At 52.9% G+C, this 21628-nt stretch overlaps 10 protein-coding genes across 10 annotated transcripts; 6 read left to right on the top strand and 4 right to left on the bottom strand.

The window, feature by feature from the left end:
- Positions 1-210: 210 nt before the first annotated feature.
- On the bottom strand, positions 211-1560 carry apdF-9 (Aspyridones efflux protein apdF; the record flags this gene model as incomplete). The annotated part of the gene is made up of 3 exons (XM_032023992.1): positions 211-708; positions 757-1357; positions 1403-1560. The coding sequence occupies 3 exons, from the start codon at positions 1558-1560 to the stop codon at positions 211-213; spliced, it is 1257 nt and encodes a 418-aa protein (XP_031879338.1).
- A 548-nt stretch (positions 1561-2108) lies between these two features.
- Positions 2109-4126, top strand: AMI1-1 (Amidase 1; the record flags this gene model as incomplete). Its single annotated transcript, XM_032023993.1, has 3 exons — positions 2109-2412; positions 2461-3879; positions 3930-4126. The coding sequence occupies 3 exons, from the start codon at positions 2109-2111 to the stop codon at positions 4124-4126; spliced, it is 1920 nt and encodes a 639-aa protein (XP_031879329.1).
- A 373-nt stretch (positions 4127-4499) lies between these two features.
- Positions 4500-5805, top strand: DIT1-3 (Spore wall maturation protein DIT1; the record flags this gene model as incomplete). The annotated part of the gene is made up of 3 exons (XM_032023994.1): positions 4500-4836; positions 4914-5305; positions 5365-5805. 3 exons carry the CDS (start codon positions 4500-4502, stop codon positions 5803-5805), a joined length of 1170 nt encoding a protein of 389 aa, XP_031879337.1.
- Positions 5806-6916: 1111 nt separating this feature from the next.
- Positions 6917-8034, top strand: DIT1-2 (Spore wall maturation protein DIT1; the record flags this gene model as incomplete). The annotated part of the gene is made up of 3 exons (XM_032023995.1): positions 6917-7097; positions 7169-7554; positions 7609-8034. The coding sequence occupies 3 exons, from the start codon at positions 6917-6919 to the stop codon at positions 8032-8034; spliced, it is 993 nt and encodes a 330-aa protein (XP_031879370.1).
- A 67-nt stretch (positions 8035-8101) lies between these two features.
- Positions 8102-9914, bottom strand: CGGC5_v001854 (Cytochrome P450 monooxygenase TRI13; the record flags this gene model as incomplete). The annotated part of the gene is made up of 2 exons (XM_066150889.1): positions 8102-8803; positions 8862-9914. The coding sequence occupies 2 exons, from the start codon at positions 9912-9914 to the stop codon at positions 8102-8104; spliced, it is 1755 nt and encodes a 584-aa protein (XP_066009939.1).
- Positions 9915-10409: 495 nt separating this feature from the next.
- On the bottom strand, positions 10410-12167 carry SEO1-3 (putative transporter SEO1; the record flags this gene model as incomplete). The annotated part of the gene is made up of 4 exons (XM_032023996.2): positions 10410-10560; positions 10621-11561; positions 11701-11951; positions 12002-12167. The coding sequence occupies 4 exons, from the start codon at positions 12165-12167 to the stop codon at positions 10410-10412; spliced, it is 1509 nt and encodes a 502-aa protein (XP_031879334.2).
- Positions 12168-14341: 2174 nt separating this feature from the next.
- azaI (Cytochrome P450 monooxygenase azaI) lies at positions 14342-15980 on the top strand (the record flags this gene model as incomplete). The annotated part of the gene is made up of 4 exons (XM_032023997.1): positions 14342-14407; positions 14463-14984; positions 15039-15735; positions 15793-15980. 4 exons carry the CDS (start codon positions 14342-14344, stop codon positions 15978-15980), a joined length of 1473 nt encoding a protein of 490 aa, XP_031879330.1.
- Positions 15981-16298: 318 nt separating this feature from the next.
- Positions 16299-17590, bottom strand: adh-2 (alcohol dehydrogenase; the record flags this gene model as incomplete). Its single annotated transcript, XM_032023999.1, has 3 exons — positions 16299-16390; positions 16445-16540; positions 16597-17590. 3 exons carry the CDS (start codon positions 17588-17590, stop codon positions 16299-16301), a joined length of 1182 nt encoding a protein of 393 aa, XP_031879282.1.
- Positions 17591-19515: 1925 nt separating this feature from the next.
- Positions 19516-20369, top strand: GST (Glutathione S-transferase; the record flags this gene model as incomplete). The annotated part of the gene is made up of 2 exons (XM_032024000.1): positions 19516-20118; positions 20166-20369. 2 exons carry the CDS (start codon positions 19516-19518, stop codon positions 20367-20369), a joined length of 807 nt encoding a protein of 268 aa, XP_031879283.1.
- Positions 20370-20700: 331 nt separating this feature from the next.
- Positions 20701-21604, top strand: CGGC5_v001859 (uncharacterized protein; the record flags this gene model as incomplete). The annotated part of the gene is made up of 3 exons (XM_032024001.1): positions 20701-20721; positions 20781-21050; positions 21125-21604. The coding sequence occupies 3 exons, from the start codon at positions 20701-20703 to the stop codon at positions 21602-21604; spliced, it is 771 nt and encodes a 256-aa protein (XP_031879323.1).
- Positions 21605-21628: the final 24 nt, after the last annotated feature.

The raw sequence follows: 21628 nt of genomic DNA on the forward strand, positions 1-21628 counted from the left end.
TAGCCAGTGCGGCGCATACAAGTTGGCGCTTTCAGTATTAGTAGCACTGGTTACAACAAAAAAGACATGCGAGAAATGACCAATCTTTCTTCATAAGGGATAACACAACGGCTTGACGACGAAATAACCCTCAGCTATTTGCACTGTCCAATGCACCATTCAAAACTTCGATTCAATTTGTTCACTACGTCAATTAACTTCATAACTTCCTCATAACTTCCTAGGTCTCTTACGTGCCACTAGGACGTAAGTCCCACAGCCCGCCAACATCGAGAGACCTCCAAACAGTTGCGCGTACAGATAGTTGCCGTCGTTGATCGCAATCAAACGTCCTCCGATCGGTGGTCCCGTGAAACAAGCAACGCCGACAACCGCCAAAACCATGCCCACCTTGGTGCCGACTCTCGTAGGATCTGTACTCAAATCGCCGACGGCGGCCGGGAAGAGACTCTGAGTAGCATTTGCAGCAATCCCGTAAATGACGGCCCAGCCAAACAGCCCACCGGTGGAAGACACTCCCGTCCAGCCGAGGATGAGAATACCACTTACGCCGACGACGGGAATCAGCGTGTTCAAGATTCCGAAGTATCTGTCGGCAAGCAGAGCTGGAATCACACGACCGAAGAGCCCAACGCCATTCATGACGATGATGGCAAGCAACGATTGCGTCAATGAGAAATCCAGAACTGAGCGACCGAATATGCCAATCTTGAAGAGTCAGATGAAGAAATAATGCGCATTGGCGTCAAGACTTACGTAGAAGTACGCAAAGTAGATTCCCCAAAGGGCAAAGAAAGAACCAACGGCGAACAGCGTGTACGGCAGCTCGGTGAATGCACGTAAATCAAACAACGAACGAGGTTTCCGGGTAGCTACACGCGTCCTCGTGAAGCAGAGAATCATCGTTGCGTTGAAAGTGATGACGCACCCCATGATAATGACGGTCCATCTGAATCCCAACCTCGGCATCGCGAAATAAGCGATGATGGGGAACACCATACCGCCTGTTGAGGCGCCGCACGTGGCCAACGAGACAGCCACGGCGCGGTTCTTCTTGAAGTACGTCGGAAGAATGGAAACGATGGGGGCGAACAGGAACCCGTGGCCGAGACCGCTGCAGACACCTTGGGCGAGAAAGAGCTGCCAGTACTGCGTTGAGAAGGCAGTCAGGAAGACGCCGGTGACTTGGAATGCGCAGCCGATGCTTAGTGACAAGCGGAAGTGGCCAGAGTCAACCGTGCGGCCTGAGAAGAAGCCGACAAAGTTGAGCAGGAACATCTGCATGGATCCTATCCATGATATGTCAGAGGCTGTTCGCTGCAGCTGCTCAACGTAGTACTGTTGAAAGAAGCCAAAACTTCTACAAGTCAGCATGATTCAGAATCGTCATGAACATACTCACGATGTGATGTATCCCCAGCAGTTGAAGATGACAAGATGACCCATGGCAACCTGCGTCCAAGCCAGCAAACCGCCGTCTGGAGTATCGCCATACTGTCGTTGCTGCTCTGCAACAGATGTTACGGTAGCAGAGGTGCGTTCACGGGCGTCTGCGCCCATGATACCTGACTTCGAGCAGACGCTGAACCTGTCGTCAGATGCTTGGCCATGCCTTCGTTCAGGAAGACGAAAAGCATGTAAGTTTGAGGTGTTTGTTGTTGTGGTCAGCTGACTTGGACGACGAGCTCAAGAGGCGGAAACCAGTAGCGCAGATCGCATCGAATCATGGGCGTCCTAGAACAGCTAGAAAGGGACGCAGTCAAATGCAACCTCACCTTAATCCTGGTACAAGACGACATTCTGCAGGTTGTATTTGCCGACGGCTTTTCAACGTTGTCGGCAAAATCGAATCCCCACGATAACGGCAAGATTGTCTTTTTTCGGACCGGTCCGCGATGTCATGCCAGGGACCCAGAATGGCGTCAGATCAAACGACAGGGGCAAGCGAACTCTAAATATGCATGCCAAGAGAATCACGACTCAGCTCAGAAAGAGGTTCGGTGTAAGTGGCTGTCCAATGGTGATGAAATATCAGTCAGTGATCGGAGCGGGTAGAATGCAGTTCCTCCAGGCGAGACTACGACGGACTGGCTTCGACACAACTAATCATGTTTCGGCGACTTTCATTCTTCATCGTTGTGGTATCTTTGGGCCATGTTGCGAGCTCAGCTTTGCAGCTGGCCGGTACGACTGCCTTTTCGGGCGGCAACACATACTGGATTGAACCACAGGCTGTCGGGAACCTCCCGAAAGATATCGTTGCCAAGGCTTTCTACAACCAGACGGCCGCCGTGGGAGGGTTTGTTCCTTTGAGTGTAGTCCACTCCGCAACTTCGACAGTGGGAGCGCTTGAAAATGAGTTTGCCCGTTTCCAAGCACAAGATGACGTTTGGACCGAAGAATTTCTCAGCCGTGGGTGATATCTTATCCGCCTAATAGAGAAATGCTGATTGTTCCTAGTCATCTACTCCCAAGTTACAGGTCGCGATGATGAAGAAGTGGGCCAAGGGACATACGTCAGACAAGAAAGCGGATGGACAGTTCTCATTGACAGTTCGAGGAATGAAACAGAAAGAATTCCAGAAGGACCTTACTTCCTTTCCTTGGAAGGCACTGTTCACAAAGCATTTCGACTCTATCCTGACTCTCAGGCGGCGTTTTCCGAAACCATCTACACCAATGTAAACGGCAACCACTCAGTTCTCCCCGCCGGCCTCCCGGGCGGAGGACCCGCAATTGCAGTTCCGTCACGCCTTTACTACAAAGCAACCCCGGAGAAGCCACTTGCAGGCGTCCGTCTCGGTGTCAAAGACATATACGACATCGCAGGGATCAAAGCTGGGAATGGCAACCGGGCCTGGTACAACCTCTATCCTCCTGCAAATCAAACCGCACCAGCGGTACAAAGCCTCATTGACGCGGGCGCTGTTGTTATCGGTAAGGTGAAGACGGCTCAATTCGCCAATGGCGAGTTTGCGAACGCCGACTGGATCGATTACCACTCCCCGTTCAACCCCAGAGGAGACGGGTACCAGGACCCCAACTTCTCCTCTGCCGGCGCTGGAGCAAGCGTCGCTTCATACGAGTGGCTGGACATTGCCCTTGGGTCCGACACAGGCGGCAGCATCCGTGGCCCCGCCCGAGTCCAGGGTCTCTATGGGCTGAGACCATCCCACGGGGCAGCGTCTCTGGATCACACCCTACCCCTGGCTCCGGAGTTCGACACCGCGGGGCTTATCGCGCGAGACCCCGCTCTTCTTCGGGAGGCGTCCGCTCAGCTGTACGGAGTTTCGGTGTATTCTTCAAGCGAATTCCCCAAAAGCCTGCTCGTAGAGTCTTATCCCGATGGGCTGAGTCATGAGACAACAGCAGCTCTGGACCGATTTCTTGATGGATTGAGGGACTTCCTTGGAATCCAGACAATCACGCAATTCAACGCCACCAAATTGTGGCAAGATTTACGACCGCCCGCGGCCCCCGAGACGCTCAACGGCCTTCTCAACACGACATACGCGACCCTTATCAGCCGACGTCAGACCGAACTGGTCCGGGATCCGTTCTATGCCGACTATGGCCGTCTGCACGACGGGCGGCTCCCGTTCGTGAACCCGGTGCCCTTGGCGCGCTGGGCCTATGGAGATAGCCTACCAGAACCCGCAGCTGAAGATGCCGTTAGAAACATGACGTTGTTAAAGGATTGGTTCCAAGACGTGGTACTCAAGCCCGATAACAGGACATGCTCGTCGTCTATCATTGCGTACGCCAGTCCGCCAGTCACCCAGTACAGAAATGTTTACCGGAGCCCTCCGACCATCCCTTTTGGATTCGCAACTTCATACTTGAGCGTGTTCGCTGGGGTTCCAGATCTTGTTATTCCAAGTGAGTTATGTGTTCGGGCTTATGCCGATCCAGCACTGACTCGCTCTTAGTTGGTCAAACCCCTTACAATTCTTCCATCACGAAGCATGTTGAGAACTTGCCAGTCACCGTCAATCTGATAGCCGCTGCTGGTTGTGAAAACATGCTTTTGAGTCTCGTCACTGAGCTAGCAGGGGCTAGCTTGCTGGCCCCCGCGGCAGTCGGAGCAAGCTCAGTAGACGGCGGGGAGATTCTGCGGAGATTCTAGGCTTGGAGGAAATCTCTTCTAGGGTCACTGGTTGCATGATCACGCAAGATCAGACTCACCGAGAAGGCAAGTGGTGTTTCTGCCAAGAAGCACAGGGTAATATCAACTCGGTACCCCTGGTGGCCCACATTGTCGGTATTGGTGTCGTAGATCCATCAACACGAGGTCTTGAAAATTGTTTACTGGGATGACCCAATGGCGCAATCAGCCCAGTCCATTGTCAAAGTAGTTGGAGATAGCTTGTTCATAGCCTTGAAAGATCAGGCGACAGTGCATGTAACATCACTGATAGCATGTCAAAGACTTCTATTTATTTGACAAAGCATCATTCACTGATAGCACCCACTCTTGAACTGTAACTGCCTTAGCTGCAATGGCATCATTATCTCAGCCCGAAGTCGATTCCATCCTCGCCGTTCTTCGACAATTTTCCCAGCATGAGGCACAGCCCGCCACCAATGAGCGCCCTGCATATGAAGCAGTGGTAGCAAACAGACTGCAGGAGTTTGATGAGGCTGGGGAGCCAATATCTCTGCTTCTCCCAGCGTTTCCTTGGAAGAACCCCAACACTGACAAGGCGTTGGGCCCAAGTCCAGATTTGGGAGAGGAGCTAGGATTGGCTAGACTGAACCATCTCTGCAAAGAGGTTGGGAAGATTTACCCGCGCGGAGCACGTCTGATCCTGGTTGCGGATGGCCCCGTTTACAATGGTATGTCCATCGCTCACCGACGCCACCGACGTATGACTCGTGCTTGAGGAATGACATGCTCACATGGGGATGTCTAGATCTTCTCGGTATCCCGGACGCAGACTACTTCGATTATGGAGTTCAGCTTCGGGAATTGGCAAGACGAGAGGGGTTCTCACACATCCAGTTTGTTCGCTTAGTCGACGTGCTTGGCCTCGGAAACGGCGATGCCATGTCCAAGGATGAACATCTCGCCGCAGCTGAGACTTGTCGGCTAGAGATGGAGCAGAGGTTTCTCGGTTCAGACCTCAGCGTCCAGGGCGAGGTTCGGGCCCACCCCGACACAGCCCTCACGTACCAGAAGTACGTGAGATCTGCGCGGGAGGATCTCTGCTGGGGTCCCGAGGTTGAGCCTGATATCACATCAGACGCAGCCAAGTATGCAGCTGAGACGGAGCGGATCGCTGAGCGGATGACACAGAGGCTGATTGTAATGCTTACCTTGGACCGAATTCATGCGCGTACCCTTTACTGATCACATTTTGACAGGCATACGAAAGAGCCCTTGAGCACAAGTTCCCACGAGTGATCAGACTATCCATCCACCGATCAACGGGGAAAAATAAGATCTCGATTTCACTGATACCCCAGCCTGGAGGGTTCGGACTCACACCTTGGCACTCCACTCTCTTGGTGACAGCCGATGGAGAATTCCGCACAGAGTTGTCCCAGGATCTACAAGACACGCAAAAGTACGAGATTGTTAAGCGTGATGGACAACCATACTTTGTGCGCGAGAAGCATTTGGATTTTGACTGGCCGAGTCATGTCACGATCCATCACAAATATGAAGGACTAATTGTGCTGGAAAACACTTCAGAGGCCGAGAGCGACAAGCTATTGACTCATGAGCTCGAGCTGAAGCTTGCGAGTTTAGCCCTTAGACGGGGTGGCGTAAAGGTTCGAGGATTCAAGACGTTGCATGCCTAAAGTGTAACTCTGCATGACCTTATCATTTGTCACGATAATTCTGAAGTAGCTCTCTTTGAATGAAGAGCCATCCCGCCATTTTCCCGATGCCTCAATTGCGAATAATTCATGATACTGGGAAAGCTGCATGGGTTTGCCGTTGCGCGGAGTTTCGGAGTTTTCCCGTGAGCGATGAACCAGGCGCAAACCACGCTTCCCCTACAAATGGCAACAGGCTGAGATACAGTGTTGTGGATCAAAGGATTCGAATGATCGCCGCCAAGTTGCAGGTGTCACTTGAACCAAAGACGCAACCGCAAGTTACATACGATCCTTCTGGTAGACTTGGCAGTAGTTTGTTACGGACTTCAATTCATATTAGGACACTCATCACACCCCCTGGGGGGTTTCATGTCATTCCAGTAAACATGACAGAATCTCCCAAATTTCCGATCGCTTACAATTGGCATCGGAGTATACTTCCTATCGAGACTACACTCGCGTGTTCCCGGTTTCAAAGATAAAGTTACATTGCAATGGAGACATTACTGGAATAGAACAAGCTTGAGGTGGCGCAAGCTGCAGTGCCACATGACGTGCTCTTCAAAGCAGGAGCGTGTCACTTTTCGGGTATGCACTGAGTTTGTGCGAGGTGATTGGTCCGAAACCAAATAAGCTGTGAGGATTCGAAAACCATAATTAGACGACAATTATCACAACTAAGTGCATGTCACTCTTGACTTCTAGTCACATTTGTTACTGATGTAGGTCAGCTCGATCAACCTCGCTCTTATGAGTTCATCCCACAATGTCTACAACAGAAGTAATAACGACAGACCTGGCGTCTCTCTCATTAGAGACTTACATAAAACTCGCTGGCTCGCGTCATCTGGCTCACACGGCCGCCATCCACGTCCCCAAGCCAAGACAAGCACCTCAGCCTTCCAATGCTCATTCCAGAGAACATTACATTAATGATGGACACGGGAAAGCATATCAAGACATTGTCTCTTCCATCATGGATATTCTTGAGAAATTCAGTCTTCAGCAACACGGAAATGCGCACTTCCTTGGCCGAGACGTTTTCTCACCATGTGTCAATCGCCATGTTGTTGCAGGGAGACGAATTCCCATGGTGCTACCAGCGTTTCCTGCCAAGAGCATCAATCGCGTCGACAAGGTATTGGGGACTCATCCAGACCTGGGTGAGGAACTGGCACTGGACAGATTGAACGATCTTTGCTCCCAGATACAGAATATCTATGCCCCAGGGGCAACAGTTCTGATCGCAACAGACGGCGCATGTTACAACGGTAGGCATCAGCCACCTTACAGTGCTCTTCTCATGGGGTTATTAAGCGTCGAGTTTACTGACTATGAACAGATCTTACCGGCGTCACAGACGATGACCTCTGGGAGTACGGTGTCGCTTTACGTGAGATGGTCGCAAGCAAGGGATACAGATGCATAGAGTTCGTGCGGATCATGAATCTCTTAGGATTGCATAATGATTCTACGGTTACGAAAGAAAGATTCATCAGTCTTCTCGAGCCATCAAGGCAGGAATTGATGAGGAGATATGTTGATCCTGACTTTGACGCGAATTTGTGCATCAAGACGGACCCCGACTACAAAATGACCTTCGATGGCTACGCTAAGTTTTTGAAAAAGGACCTGGCATACGGCCCGATCAGAAACTCAGCGATCAGTGGGAAGAAGTACAAAGCAAAGGTTCACGAAACCGCCAAGACGATGATTGCACGAGGTGTAGTGAGTAGTGTCCATCTCTGAGCGCATGCTCAACTCAGCTAAAAACATCTCTAGGCGTTTGCAGAGCTGATTCGGGAGAAGCTACCAGAGCACGTCAGACTCTCCATTCATCCATCAACAGGCTTGACCAAAATATCAATGCCACTGATTCCCCAGTCGGACACGTTCTCCATGACGCCCTGGCACTGCGCAGTAGCTGTTGACGTTGAAGGAAATTTCAGAACTGGACACCTTCCCACATGGAGAGATACTCACGAACTTGTGCATCGAAACGGGCTACCGTACTTTTTCAGAGAGAGGTCGACGCTGTACTCTTGGGACGCAAAGGTGGACTTTGAGCATGTGTATGGCGGCGGAATTGTCGTACATAACGTGGGAGGCGCAGAGCAGACCAAGGCATCTCTGTCAGTCTCAGATCAAAAGAAGGCTGCTTCGCTCGCGGTACTCCAAGGAAGGATTCTATTTCGTGGCTTTGTATAGTTACAGCGTTTTTGCTCACTGGATATTCTATGATAAAGGTTGATGAGATAGCTACTATGTACCATTTTCAACGAAGCTTCAAGCGCACATAGCACTGAACAGGCTTCCGTGTGAGGCTTGTAATGCTCTTGTAACTCGACAAGTTCTCCGGGCACTTTTGGAACTCAAATGACCACGCCAGGGTGGTGACCAACAGCTTCATCTCCATGTATGCCAACTTCCGTCCAAAACAGCCTCGAAGTCCAAGGCCAAAGGGTAGGGTTGGACCAGCAGCAGCATTGAACTCATCCTCGCCGTTCTCATTACGTATAAGCCAGCGCTCCGGTCTGAACTTCTCCATCCCGTGGCTGTCCCAGACTCTCAGACCAAAGTCCTTGGCTGCCTTTTGGCAAGATGAGCTACGTAGGCGTTCATCGATCTCATAGCCTGGCTCGGTGAAACTGGGACCCTTGTTCGGGATCATCACGAGGGTACCCTTGGGGATGGCATGGCCTAGGATGATAGTGTCTTCTTTGCAATCTCTATCCTGGCTGGCTGCTGTGTGGGCAAGTCGAAGCATCTCTTCAATGACTGCGTCTAGATACGGTATCTTCGCGTCGCAAATCTCGGAATGTGTAGGGAGTCGATTTTCGGTCGCAGCAGCTGAGTGAAAGCTTCGGAGACTGTCGAAGAGTCTTTGCTGAACTGATTGATCATCCGCCATGTACTTCAGACCCCAGCACAGAGTCGTGCTCGTCGTGTCGTGCCCGGCAACAATGAAGCCGGAAGTCTAGATCAATGGAAGGTCAGCATGTGATCTTGAGTGGTCACTTGAGCGTTCTTCTTACCTCGTCCTTCATGGTCTCGATCCAGTTGGGGAGAAGGTGGCCTTCTTTCTCCACAACCCCGTTCAGTCGTCGAACCATCAAGTCAATTGCGGACGTCACATGTTTTTCTTCGTCGCCAGCATTCTGAACTTGGAGTTTGAATCTCTCCGACGCCTGCAAGACCTGATCCACAAGAAACTTGTCTCGTACAGCTCTTGTCCGACGGACACTAGGCATAAGCCCAATGATTGACCATGCAAGCCTTGGAAACCCAGTCTCGGCTACTCCACCAATGTTATCTGCACCCTGTAGGGTTGCTTCGAGCGCAGGATGGATTGGAGCAGTTGGAAAGCTCAACACCTCTTTGTCGAGTGCTGCATTTCGCAAGGCTTCGACATTAGTAGTTGCTAACGCCTCAAGTTGAGGAATGAGGGCCCTCATCTCGGCAGCGTCGCCGAATCCGAAGTCGAAAACGGCATCTAGGGCAGCGTAGAAGACATCATGCTCTGCTGAAAATGACTTCCCATCGGCAAGATGCGCTTTCTTTCTCCAGAGATCTACGAGGCGCAAGGCACTCTTGTAGATATTCGGAGCCGCGACCCTGTGGAGAAATGCCGGAGTCATCAAGTCCTGAAGTAAGCGACGTTGAGCCTTCCACTGTGGGCCTGTCTTCAAGGTAATATGGAAAGAGTTTGCCTCGCCGGACAAGACACTACTCATAAAGTTAGAGCGGTCAAACTCCTTTCGGCGCAGAAGAATATCCTGGCCCTCGCGGAAATCGGCAACGACGACAGCAGGTTTCGTAAAGGGGCCCAGCCAGATTTGGAAGATGGGGCTGTTATGGCGACGAGACTGGGCTGAGATCCAGTTAAAGATATTGCCGGGAGATTCTTTCTTGATCTGAGGGATATCGCCGAGGAGACTCTTCGTGGCGTCTTTATTATAAGGGATTCCAGGAATGGGCTTCGGCAGGAGGTATCGATAAAGGGAATAAAGAAGCGGCAACACCGCGATGAAAGGGCCTAGAACGCCCATCCATGGCACGGACGTATTGGGTTCCAACATGTCTGCCATGGCTTCGGACCTTAACCAGAGCTTGTTGGAAAACGAAGAGTGCCGGCCTGAGACTATTTATCAAATGACTGAAAAGTCTTCATCGCGTCGCGAAATGGAGTCAAGCAATTTGCATGAAATATCCTTTCGTGAGAAAACCAAGCCGACGGCTTTCAGTTGGGGTCCGCTGGAGCTGGAGCGTATAGTAGCCGACGGAGCATAGAGTAGTCCCGACGGATACGGAGAATAGTAGGTGTTTTGCTGCCCGGACGCTAGTTTCCGGCAACCGGGCAGTACCCCACTTACCGGCAATGAAGTCGGCCGGCCGCCGCAGGATAGCTACCGCACCGCGCGCGTAATCGACTACATGTAGTTACGACCGCGTTTCTGGAAATATACTGAATTTCAATTTGGGCATCCTTTCTTTGTCCTTGCATTTTTATTCCACAATTCATGAGAAGTACACCATATTTCTATGACTATAAGGCTGAGGAGAATGCTGTCGTCTCTGTCGATTCAACGACGTGCAATTGACTCTTCAGAGGTGTTTACAGCAGTAGCTACATTGGCAGTTGCCGCTTTGCCTGATGCCACCTCACCTGGAGATGCATCCCCGTAGCTTCCTTCCTGGCTGTGATCGTCCTCCAAATGTGTAAGCTTTGCCTTCCTGTTTGCAGACGTCAGTATTGATTGATCCTAGCCTAATGTGGGGCGTAATTTGACTCACTCTTTGCGTTTGATGTAAACGTCCAAAATGTGGGTGGCAATGATGAGTGATATGGCGCACCCCAGACAGAACGAGAAACCCTTTGGGTATCGTGGGGACTCAACGGTAGGGAAGGTAAGAAGAGGCGTCCAAGCAGTTGAAGACTGTGCGATGATGGTAATCATCACGAGCGTGAAAGACCGCTGTTCGGGAGAGTCTCGGAGGATGGTGTTTACCCAGCCGTGTAACACACTGGAAAGTGCGTTGGACCAATACATTGTGGCGAACGCAAACCATTTAGCGCTTTCGGGCGCATCCCAAATGACCAAGATTATCAGCCCCGTGACGTTCCACAACGATGAGAACGTAATAGCCCACGCCGGCCCCAGCACCAGATCGGACAGGAAGCATGCCACGATGTTGTAAAGGATGCCAAGGGCAGGAGCGATAGTCCCCATCTCATTGACTTCTGCCGAGGTGTAGCGGCCCAAGCTCTTGATCCACAGAAGGAAGCTGCCAGTGCTCTTGTGAATACCGGCATTCCAAAACAGCACATCGACGAGGACGACGGTCCAGAATTGCGGGCTGAGGAAGATCTTTTTGATGTGCCCCAGCTTGAACTTGCCACGCGTAACATGGCCACCTCTTTCGAGTCGGGCCTTAGCCACCTTGATATCATGGTCGTTCAAAACCCAGCGATTCGGCTGGTCGACGGTGCCGGGGAGGAGGAAATAGCCGAGGATTCCCACGGGAATGGTGATGATGGCGCAGATGATGTACATCCACCGCCACCCAGCCATGCCATGGACGCCTTCCAAGCGACGCGTTGCGCCGGCGGCGATCAAGCCAGCCGTTAGTGTTCCGAGATTGAGTCCTGTGTAGAATATGCCACCCCTGCGAGCGATTTCATGGCCGCGGTACCACGAGCCAAAGACATAATGCATAGCCGGGAAGAATGCAGCCTAAATGTATCGTCAGGTCCATACGGCAGACGCCAGGGATAGTAGGGGAGTCCATGCACAATGCCTGTCCTCGGCGATTGGCGAGCAGGTGCAGGAAGCTCCAATACGATAGACCACGAAGTCATGAAATTCCACATACCTCGAAGAAGCCAACCATGAATCTGTAAGCAGCCATTTCTCCAAAGGTCTGTCCACGGTATTGGAGAAGCGTAAAAAGACCCCACAGAATGTCCATCGCCGGAATCGTCCAGTACATAGGAACGTAGGTGAAGAGAAACATGAAAGGCACCATGCCGACAACAGCGCCGACGGTGTACATGGTCTGTAGCTCAACCAACTCGTTGCCTTGGAACCCGAGCTCCTCTTTCATGCCTCCAACATAGGCATTGTCTGATCGTGTCAGCGTTTGCCTGGAACAGCGAAAAAACTGTTTCACCTACTCAGGTTCGCCTGATCGATGTACTTGACCCAGTAGCTTAAGACCGCATAAGGAACAACAATCATGTCAAGCTTGACAATGAGCTTGCGCTCCTCGGGCGTGTCATCGTCAGAGTACCATTGAATCTTCCACCACTTCTTCCTCGGAACGGTGTCGGCGGTAGGCATTTTCGGCAATCAGCACAAATATGGCTGTTGGAAAGTCCTAGACAAAGACGAAATGTGGCAGAAGGCCTTTCAATCAAAGAGCTTCCCAGCACCAGGGAGCTGGGACAATTGATTGATAACTGCTGCCCACCCGCCCCTGCACGTCAAAGTTCTCCCACCTTATCGATTGCGCCAGAGTCCCTGGGCCTTGTGCCATGCGAACCACCCACTGCCCAGGCCTGCATTTGTGGGAAGAGTCCCGCTTCCGCGCATCCCCGGAAGTCGGACGGTGCCCGACCCTGGACAACCAACGAACCTTTCTCCAATGCTTCTCGTGGCGTATGCGAAGCCTGCCGGGAGTTGACCGACAACTTGGACGCTGTGTGCGCGCCTTGAACGGTCGTCGGCTGAAAAGGGATGTGGGTGGGGCGCGTGGCTGAACGACACACGAGGGGACTGCGCAAGACAACGGACTCTGGTTGGTGCTCAACTCGTTGGCTGACGGGCCCAAGCATGCTTAAAGTCGGAGATAAAGCCTGAAAGCGACTTTTTGATGGATTGTAATGGCACGTTGCGGAGGATTCCGCTGCGTGCGCGGGGTTGGATTGGCTGGCTGCGAATGACGTGCTTGATGCTGGTGATGGTGCCAGACGCGCAGATTGGCAGCGCGATCACCGAGACTGTCCCGGTATTTGGCTCATCCTGCACCAACCATAGTGCATGCAGATTTGAAGACTTTTGGGTTGGTTTCCATGATCATTTGTTGACGCCGCTGTAGAGTCAGCGAAAGGATTGCGGCGAACTCTGACAGAGCGGTCAACCTGGACAGCAACAGGTGGTCTAGAGATGCACTGGAGCCAATCATGTTTCCTGGGTTTCCTCTTGGTAGCCCAGTCGTGCGGCAAACACCTTCACTAAAAATCAACTTCATCGAAATGGCGACACAAAGATTTCCACTTTGTGCTAAATGTTTTGTGCCGTTGAGACAGAATATCTGCCTGTAGTCGAAACATCGCCGAAGTAAGGTTTTGGATGTCAGCAAACTCATGCTTTGAGTTATCACGTCAGCGCCTAGTGGTTGCAACCAGCCCAGAGCGTTCGGTTGACCTTGTCTATCGAGCCTTCGAACACTCGAATAGGGTTGGCGCTCATCCCACAACCGTTGAGTGCTGCCAAATCCTGAAAGACTCAGCAGAAGATGGCTTTCATATCAACAAACGGCAGAGAAATTGCACCCAAAGTCCAGACTAGGCTCGGAGCTTAGCTTTCATTCATTGCAACATCGTTGGTTCCGAGAAAAAAATCGATGGACCGGCTCCCGAGAAGTCTTTCAAGAGTTTGTTAGTGCCAAGACGCTGAACATAGTCAAACCTTTGACTTCGTAGTGGTTGAGCCAAACCACACCTTCAACAAAACTCTTGTCTCGTGGGTGTGCGACAAGATGTGGATTCTTGAGCTTGTTGAGAGTTCGGACTGATGATGGGGGTGTAGGAGACAGTGGTGTCGACGTGTCTAGATTATGCGACCGCGACGTGTATTTGTTTTCACTCACAGATAACAATCAACTTGCGATATTGTCAAAACAGCAGCCTCTTTGTAAAACTGCGCCACCACTTGCCCATCGAGAGTCAATCAACTTATCGGACCCAAGACGACTGCCGATTGCCGACTTCTTAATCTCTCGACTTCCTCCCGAGCGGATCCCGCGGATGCAACACTGCCACTGAATCGTCGTCCCATCTTTTCCTCTCCGGATTGGGAAGCCGCCGCAGCCTCCGTGTTCGCAACACCTCCATCGACCGGGCCCTAAATGACGCTACGTGGGGTCCCTCGGACGTTTCTGTCTGAGCAGAAAAGAAACCTTGGTACACCGGACGACTCCAGCGGTTCCCCCGCGCCACCCACTCCGATGGCGTGCACGAACCTTACTGGCTGGATCGTCATCCCAACGTCGAACACGGAATACGCAAACCGCCTCAAGACAGTTTCACGCCGTGGCCCAATCTGCCATTGCTGCTTACCAACATCATGACTTGACTTGCCGTACGGTTCTTCAGTTGGGGGTTTCCGAAGGACACGAAGCAAGTGACGAGAAGAGCGAATGTATAGTTATAAGATGGATGCATTTCCAAAGGACATTGAGCCCTTGGGGGTGAAGGTTGAGCGACTAATGCTGGTGTTTCATTGCGCTTAAAATGGACTTTCTCAAAACAAACCCCCTCTATCTCGGAGGCGCACTTGTGTGCGTCGGCCTAGCTACGGTAACTTCTTCAACAGCAGTGAGGAACGACAAACGAAACTAATGGCGCACGATAGTACATATATCAAGGTCTCACAAACCCTTTATCAAACATACCAGGCCCGTGGTACACACGGTTCACAACCCTCGTATCAACATACTTCGTCATCACCGCTCATCACCCTGACTGGGTGCACGCTCTGCACGCAAAATACGGCCCCGTGGTGCGAATTAGTCCACACGAAGTCGACGTCTCTGATCCGCAAACATGCCAGCGCATCCACAGTGTCAAGGGGGGCTTTTTGAAGTCTCCCTTCTACTCGCTCCTCATCACGGATTCGTCCAGCGTCTTCAACGAAATTCGGCCAGAAATCCATCGCAAATACAAACGCCTGCTGTCGAACCCAATGTCAGAGACTGGACTGAAGACGTTTTTGCCACGCATTGATGGCAAAGTACGCATGGCCATCGAGCGTATCCGGGACGAAAATAAGACTCGTGGAGCTGCGGACATTGCCAAGTGGTTCATGTTTCTATCATTCGACGTCATTGGCGACCTGACCTTCGGCGAGGGCTTCGGTCAGCTTGAAAGCGGCGTTGTAAGTACCACAATCAACGTACCCTTACTGGACCTTGAATCTCACACAACCCAGAAAAACAGATCCGTCAATGACTTCATCAGCCTTGGCTTCGTCGGCGGCCTGCGCTCCATGTTCCCCACAATCGCCTGGTTCTCCCTCTACCTCCCGATCCCCGTCTTCCGCGACGCCACCAAGATCCAGTACCGCACCTTCGACTACGCGCAGGGCGCGCTCGACCGGCACGCCGCACGCGTCGAGGAGACCGGCGACGACCCCAAGCCGACCGTCTTCTCGAAGCTCTACACCGCCGGCGAGGAGGACAGCTGGTCGCCGATCGAGATCCGCGACAACGCGCAGGTCTTCATCGTCGGCGGCAGCGACACCACGGCCAACTCCATGATCTACCTCATCTGGGCCGTCTGCAAGCTGCCCGACGTCAAGAAGAAGCTGCTCGCCGAGCTGGCGACGCTGCCCGAGGACTTTGGCTACGAGGACCTCCGCGAGATGCCGTACCTGAACTGGATCGTCAACGAGACGCTGCGGCTGTATACGGCGCTGCCGTGCGGGCTGCCACGGATCGTGCCGGCGGGCGGGTCGGAGCTTGCGGGGCATTTTATTCCGGAGGGCGCGACGGTGACGACGCAGGCGTATAGTTTGCATCGTGATGAGCACGCGTTCCCGGATCCGTATAGGTTCTACCCGGATAGGTGGGAACATACTACACAGGAGATGAAGGATTGCACCATGCCTTTTGGAGGTGGATCGAGGAGTGAGTTTTGTTTACACCGCAATACCTTTCTGGTTGTCATGCTAACCAACGTAACAGCCTGTCTCGGACGTCACCTCGCTCGCATCGAACTTCGCCTGATCACCGCTCGATTCTTCCGCAACTTCCCCAATGCGACTGTGTCTGAGTTGGAGGGCATGTGCGACAAGGACATGGAGCCTGCATTGCACTTCTTGATGGTTCCGAGCGGCCATAGATGTCTGATCAAGCTCAATGGCGATGCATAAGCTGCGATATCAATGTTGCGACTCACGTAGCGTGGGAAGTGGCGTGTCCAAGGCATCGAGGGGTATGACACCTAGCTTCATACAGCAAATTCATAGCATTGAAACCCCCCAGAAAGTGAACTGTCTCGTATCTCAACATTGAAAACATGGACATCATGCAACACTACCAAACACCACCTCCTCGCCGGCCTTGATTTGATATCAACTCAATGCTCCCTACCATCACTTACTCAACTCCTGTAGCCATGAAAAGTCTCCACCATGCTGAAAGTAGAAACATTGTGTAACAGAAAAGAATAGAAAAAGAATTTGCCATGTTTAGTCCACGTCGATGACTACTTTGAGAGCACCGTGCTGCGCTGCTGCCCCAAAGGTCTCATACGCCTTTTCCATCTCGTTGAGCTTGAAATCTGCATCTTTCGTAAGCCACATGTCGGAACGAAAATAGGAAGAGGAAGTCTTACGGTGGGTAATCAGTTGAGAAGGCTGCAGCTTGCCAGATTGCACGAGCTTGAGAAGCATCGGCGTCGTCGTGGTGTCTACAAGCCTAGTGGTGATTGCTAAGGTATCATGTCAGTCCTATGCTCAATGTCTCACCCCACCAGTCAATGCTTACCAATGTTCTTGTCCCAAAGATTCTGGAGATGAAGATCAACCTTTGTTCCGTGAACACCGACGTTCGCCAACACGCCACCAGGGGCCAACAACTCCTGGCAGAGGTCAAACGTGGCAGGAATTCCCACAGCTTCGATCACAGAGTCGCAGCCCTTGCCCTCCGTCATGGCCTTAATGTCGGCGACAGCAGTTCCCTTGGAGCTATCCACAACATCGGTGGCTCCAAACTTCTTGGCTACCTCCAACCGGTTCGGGTCCGTGTCGATCGCGATAATCTTGGACGGCGCATACATCTGCGCCGTGATAATCGACGCCAACCCAATCGGCCCGGACCCCACCACAGCGACCGTCCCGCCAGGCTGCACCTTGCCGCAGAGCACGCCACACTCGTACCCCGTCGGGAAGATGTCACTCAACATAACCAGCGCCGCCTCGTCGGCGCCCGCGGGGACAGGGTGCAGGCTGCTCTCGGCGTGCGGGATGCGCACGTACTCGGCCTGCGTGCCATCAATCGTATTGCCGAGGATCCAGCCGCCGGTGGTGCAGTGGCTGTACATGCCGCGGCGGCAGTACTCGCAGGTTCCGCAGTTGGAGATGGCCGAGATGAGGACCTTGTCGCCCTCCTTGTAGCGCGCGACGGAGGCGCCCGTCTTGTGGACGACGCCGACGCCCTCGTGGCCGAGGATGCGGCCCGGGGAGCAGGTGGCGACGTCGCCCTTGCGGATGTGCAGGTCCGTGCCGCAGATGGTGGTCTTGGAGACCTTGACGATCACGTCGGACGGGTTGACGATGTCCGGGAGGGGCTTGTCCTGGAGGGCGACGGAGTTGTTGCCGTTATAGACGAGGGCTTTCATTGTGGAGAGGTAGCGCAGGGTGAGGGGGCTTGCTGAGAAGGCTTTGCGGGGGAGGGTTGAGGAGATGCTGGTGAGCGCTGGGAGATGGGATCGCGAGGCGCGGATCAGGAATGATTTGGCTGCTCGCGAGGTGGCTGCCATTGTGAGGACCAGGTGAGTGATTTGTGCGGGGTTGTTCGGCTGACCGGATGGTTTTCAGTAATGGTTCCAATGGCTACTACACAAACTGCGGAGAGGGGGGAAGGTTTCGAGTTTCTCGGATGAACATTTCAATCGAGACGGTTCAAAGTTGGAGAATGAGAGTGCGTCAAGTGTACTTTCAAGCGTAGATGTGGGTGGTAACAGATAAGTTATAGCGTCACTTGTGAGCCTACTGATTGATGTAAGATGGCGAGATGGGACTCGGACTACGGTATCCTGCAAAGTCTATCATTTTATCAGATCATTTGACTGCCAAAAGTGCGCTGGATCCGTGGTCTGATCTTCCATGTTGGTTCGGCGACGTCAGGGACATTGGTGGGGGTATTGACCCGCATGTGGGGGGAAGCAGCTGATTTTGGTCCGGGGTTGGCTCCAGCTTACTTGGTGACAGGTGAGTCGTCTCCTCAAATGAGGATACTTTACTGAAGAAGTTGGGTGACTTTTAGTTGCAACTGATCATGGGGATTAATTCCTTTGGCAGGCGGGGTTTGTCCGGGGTTATGTCAAGTTTGGTGGACGATGCACCGGCCGATGGGTATCGTAGCAGCCCCGCGCTCTGTCACTTTTCACAAATCCAGCTGACTTGATAGGGCAATGTCCGATATGCGCTGTTGCGGTCTTCCCGCAGGCCACGCTGGCTATTCGTTTGCTATGATGGTCGATATTACAGTGGGTTCAAGCCATGTTGCTGCCTCAGCTGGACCTGGATAGGGGCATGGGGAGGCATTGATCAATGGCTCGGTGGGGGCGGCACACATGCGGAGCCGCAGGTGCGGTTCCGCGAAGTGGATATCTCGGTCTGCGGATTGCGAGCCGAGGCGGAGCCGGCGCCATGAATGGTCAATGACCCCGCCTTACCGGTGCATCCGGGGGATTCGGCGCAATGGGATTTAATTGACGAGCACCCCGTCTCCGATGTTCCGGCGTCACAAAATACTACAAGGTATTGTAATAAAATCTGTCGTTCTCACTTCCAAACAACATCTTTCTTTGTTCCACGTAAACCAAGTTGGATCGTTTGCTGCTGCAATACGGCCATGGCCCTGTCACGCCTTCACAGGCAATGCTCATGACGGACCCGGGCAGGCGACTCGGATCGGATCGGAACCAATTCAGATCCACAGCGGAAGCAGAAAGGGTCCGTAGTTTCGCGGCACGCGGGCAGCGGGCTCTCGCTCGAGGAACTCGGTAAACCAACCCGAAACGGACCAAAAGTCAGACACGCCGGGATCTGAGACGCGTTGGCTATTTCCGGCTGAATAGCAAATCCGACCTGTGCATTCCAAGACATGCACAGGTGAACTCTGTCCGAGTCGTGTTTCTCCGGGCGGGACTCACCGCGAAAAGCGGGGCATTCTCAGTAAGCTGACAGAAAGGCGTTGCACGACGTATGCAGGCCATCAGCACAGGTCGTTTTCTTTAGTGCTTCAATTGGACCAAGTCATGCTTCCGTAACTTAATTAAGACATTAAGTTGTCAGAAGCACTTTGCAAAGGAACGCCATTCCGTATTGGCAAGCGGCTGCCCGTACTCAGGCCTCAAGTCACGGACAGCGGGGGCGGGTGAGCCGTTCGTCATTTTGCCGTATGGCCCCGCCATCGGCTGCACAGGCCCCGCTACCCCGCCGTCGCCCCTGGCGGCAAACTGACCCGAACGCGCCATGACTTCATGCTCAACCTCCCGTCGTACGTGACAACGTGTACCTGCCTTCCGTTACATTAACTCAATCTCACCGCCATCTTACGCTCGTCTCGTCTTCCTTCCCTCCTTCAACTCACGAACGCCTCTTCCACACCGAGCCCTCTTCCATCGTCTTGATCTACAACTCTGATCCCTCGTATCTATTATACTCAATCTCAGTAATCATGGCCACCTCTCCCAGCGCCAAGCGTCAAAGGTCCTCCAAGGACGTCCCGTACGAGCTCATCTACTGGCCTGGCCTACCCGGCCGCGGCGAGCACATCCGTCTCGCTCTCGAGGAGGCAGGCGCCGAGTACACCGACACGGCGCACGTCGAGGACGGCGTGAAGTCGGTCCTGGCTCAAATCGACGCCAAGAACACCGGCGACGACCACAACCCGCCTCCTCTAGCCCCTCCGATCCTCAAGCACGGCGACCTCGTCATCAGCCAAACACCCAACATCCTGCTGTACCTGGGCCCCCGCACCGGCCTGGCCCCCAAGCCCGATGGCGAGGACGCGGACGGCATCTACCGCATCAACGCGCTTGTGCTGACCGCATTGGACGGGCTGAGCAACGAGGTTCACGACACTCATCACCCGATTGCGACGGGGCTTTACTACGACGATCAGAAGGAGGAAAGCAAGAGGAAGGCGAAAGACTACCTTGAGAACCGCCTGCCGAAGTTCCTGGGCTACTTTGAGAGGGTTCTGAAGGGCAAAGCCAGCGGTGAGGGCCCGTGGTTGTACGGAGGCTCCTTGACGTATGCCGACTTGGTTTTGTTCCAGGTGAGTTCTTTCCTAGACAAGATGGAGGGCGGTGCTGACATAAGCAGTGTGTCGATGGCGTCAAGTTCGCGTTCCCCAACGCGCTGAAGCGAATCGAGGGAAGCGGCGAGTATAAGGCGGTTTTCGAACTCTATGAAGCCGTTAAGGAACGCCCCAAGATCAAGGAATACCTTGCCAGTGACCGTAGACAGAAGTACAGCGACGGCATCTACCGTCACTACCCGGAATTGGATGAGGAGGCATCTGCGTAGAGATGAATCTTTCAACGACGTGGACAAATGATGACAAAAGGGAGAAAACAACAGTATTGTTTATTTGACTTACTCGTGAGCCGCAGCCACTAAAAAAAAGGCCTCCTTGAAAGAAATCAGTGAGCTCTTGACTTGCTCATCCATTGCTGTGATTGGTCAGTGTCAGTTGCAACAAACGGAAGGAGCTGCTCTCAACACCTCCTTCCCAAGTAACACCCAGCTGCTCTATGGACTGCAACCACTGCATCTTGAAGTTCACCTTCGCCGCGTCAACTTTCAAAATTTTCAACCTTCACCTCAACAACACCAACCCCACGCAGGCCATCGCAACATGGCGCGCTCCCACTTAGAGGTAAGTTTTGCTACCAGTAAGAAGGTTGCTCTCAGCGTGTCTTTTACATAAATATCCAGACCATCAACGCCCGCTTCCGATCAGCCGCAAATTCAGGCACCCTGAAGCCAAGAGGAGTCTTCAATAACAGAGACAATCAGTTTATCAGGGACATCAAAGATTTCTACAAGAACTTGAAGAAGCGCGTTAAGGCCCATTCGGACAAGGTCGATGGTTATGAGGTGCCTCCGGACGATTCGCCTGATGAACAAGACCAGGCAAGCGACGCCACAGCTGACAAGGAGGATCAAACTGTTGTCCGTGGTTGCTCCATTGATCCTGGCAACGAGGTATGTGATTTACTTGCACCTACCTCACTGACAAAGACCACGCGCTCTTTGACAATGTTACTGACACTGAACAGGACTACCAGCGTCAGAAGGCCCGCGAATACTTCAATGGCCTCATGTCGAGAGATCCTTCCGCCTCTGAGCCCATCCTGAAAGTTGCTCGTGATCTTCTTCAGTATGGCTTGGAAAGACCGCTTCCTCCTCCTTCCCAATCGACCCTCAATCTTGACCCCATCCGAATGGAGAAGCTTCGCCATCTCCATCTTCTCAATTCAGTCCGACATGCGAACGAGATGGCATCACCCAAGCGCCCAGCCGCTGCCGTCCAGCATCCTCGCCCGGTACCTCGCCCAGTAGTACCCAACAAAGCCATGCCTCCCGCGAATAGTCGCGCCGCGATAAGTAGCTTCAGCTGGCAATCCAAGTTCCTCGAGATGGACTCGATGCCGGGGGGTCCGAGCCAGATAGTCATCGTGCCCGTTCATCGCGCAAAGGGTCAGCCGGAGCAACAACAGAGAGGTGGACAACGCAAGTCCGGCATCGGACGAGATTGATCAAGAGAACGAGAGCAAGCGTGT

Source organism: Colletotrichum fructicola (genome assembly GCF_000319635.2).
Source record: "Colletotrichum fructicola Nara gc5 chromosome Unknown KSG_Nara_v1_contig01, whole genome shotgun sequence".
NCBI lineage: Eukaryota > Fungi > Ascomycota > Sordariomycetes > Glomerellales > Glomerellaceae > Colletotrichum > Colletotrichum fructicola.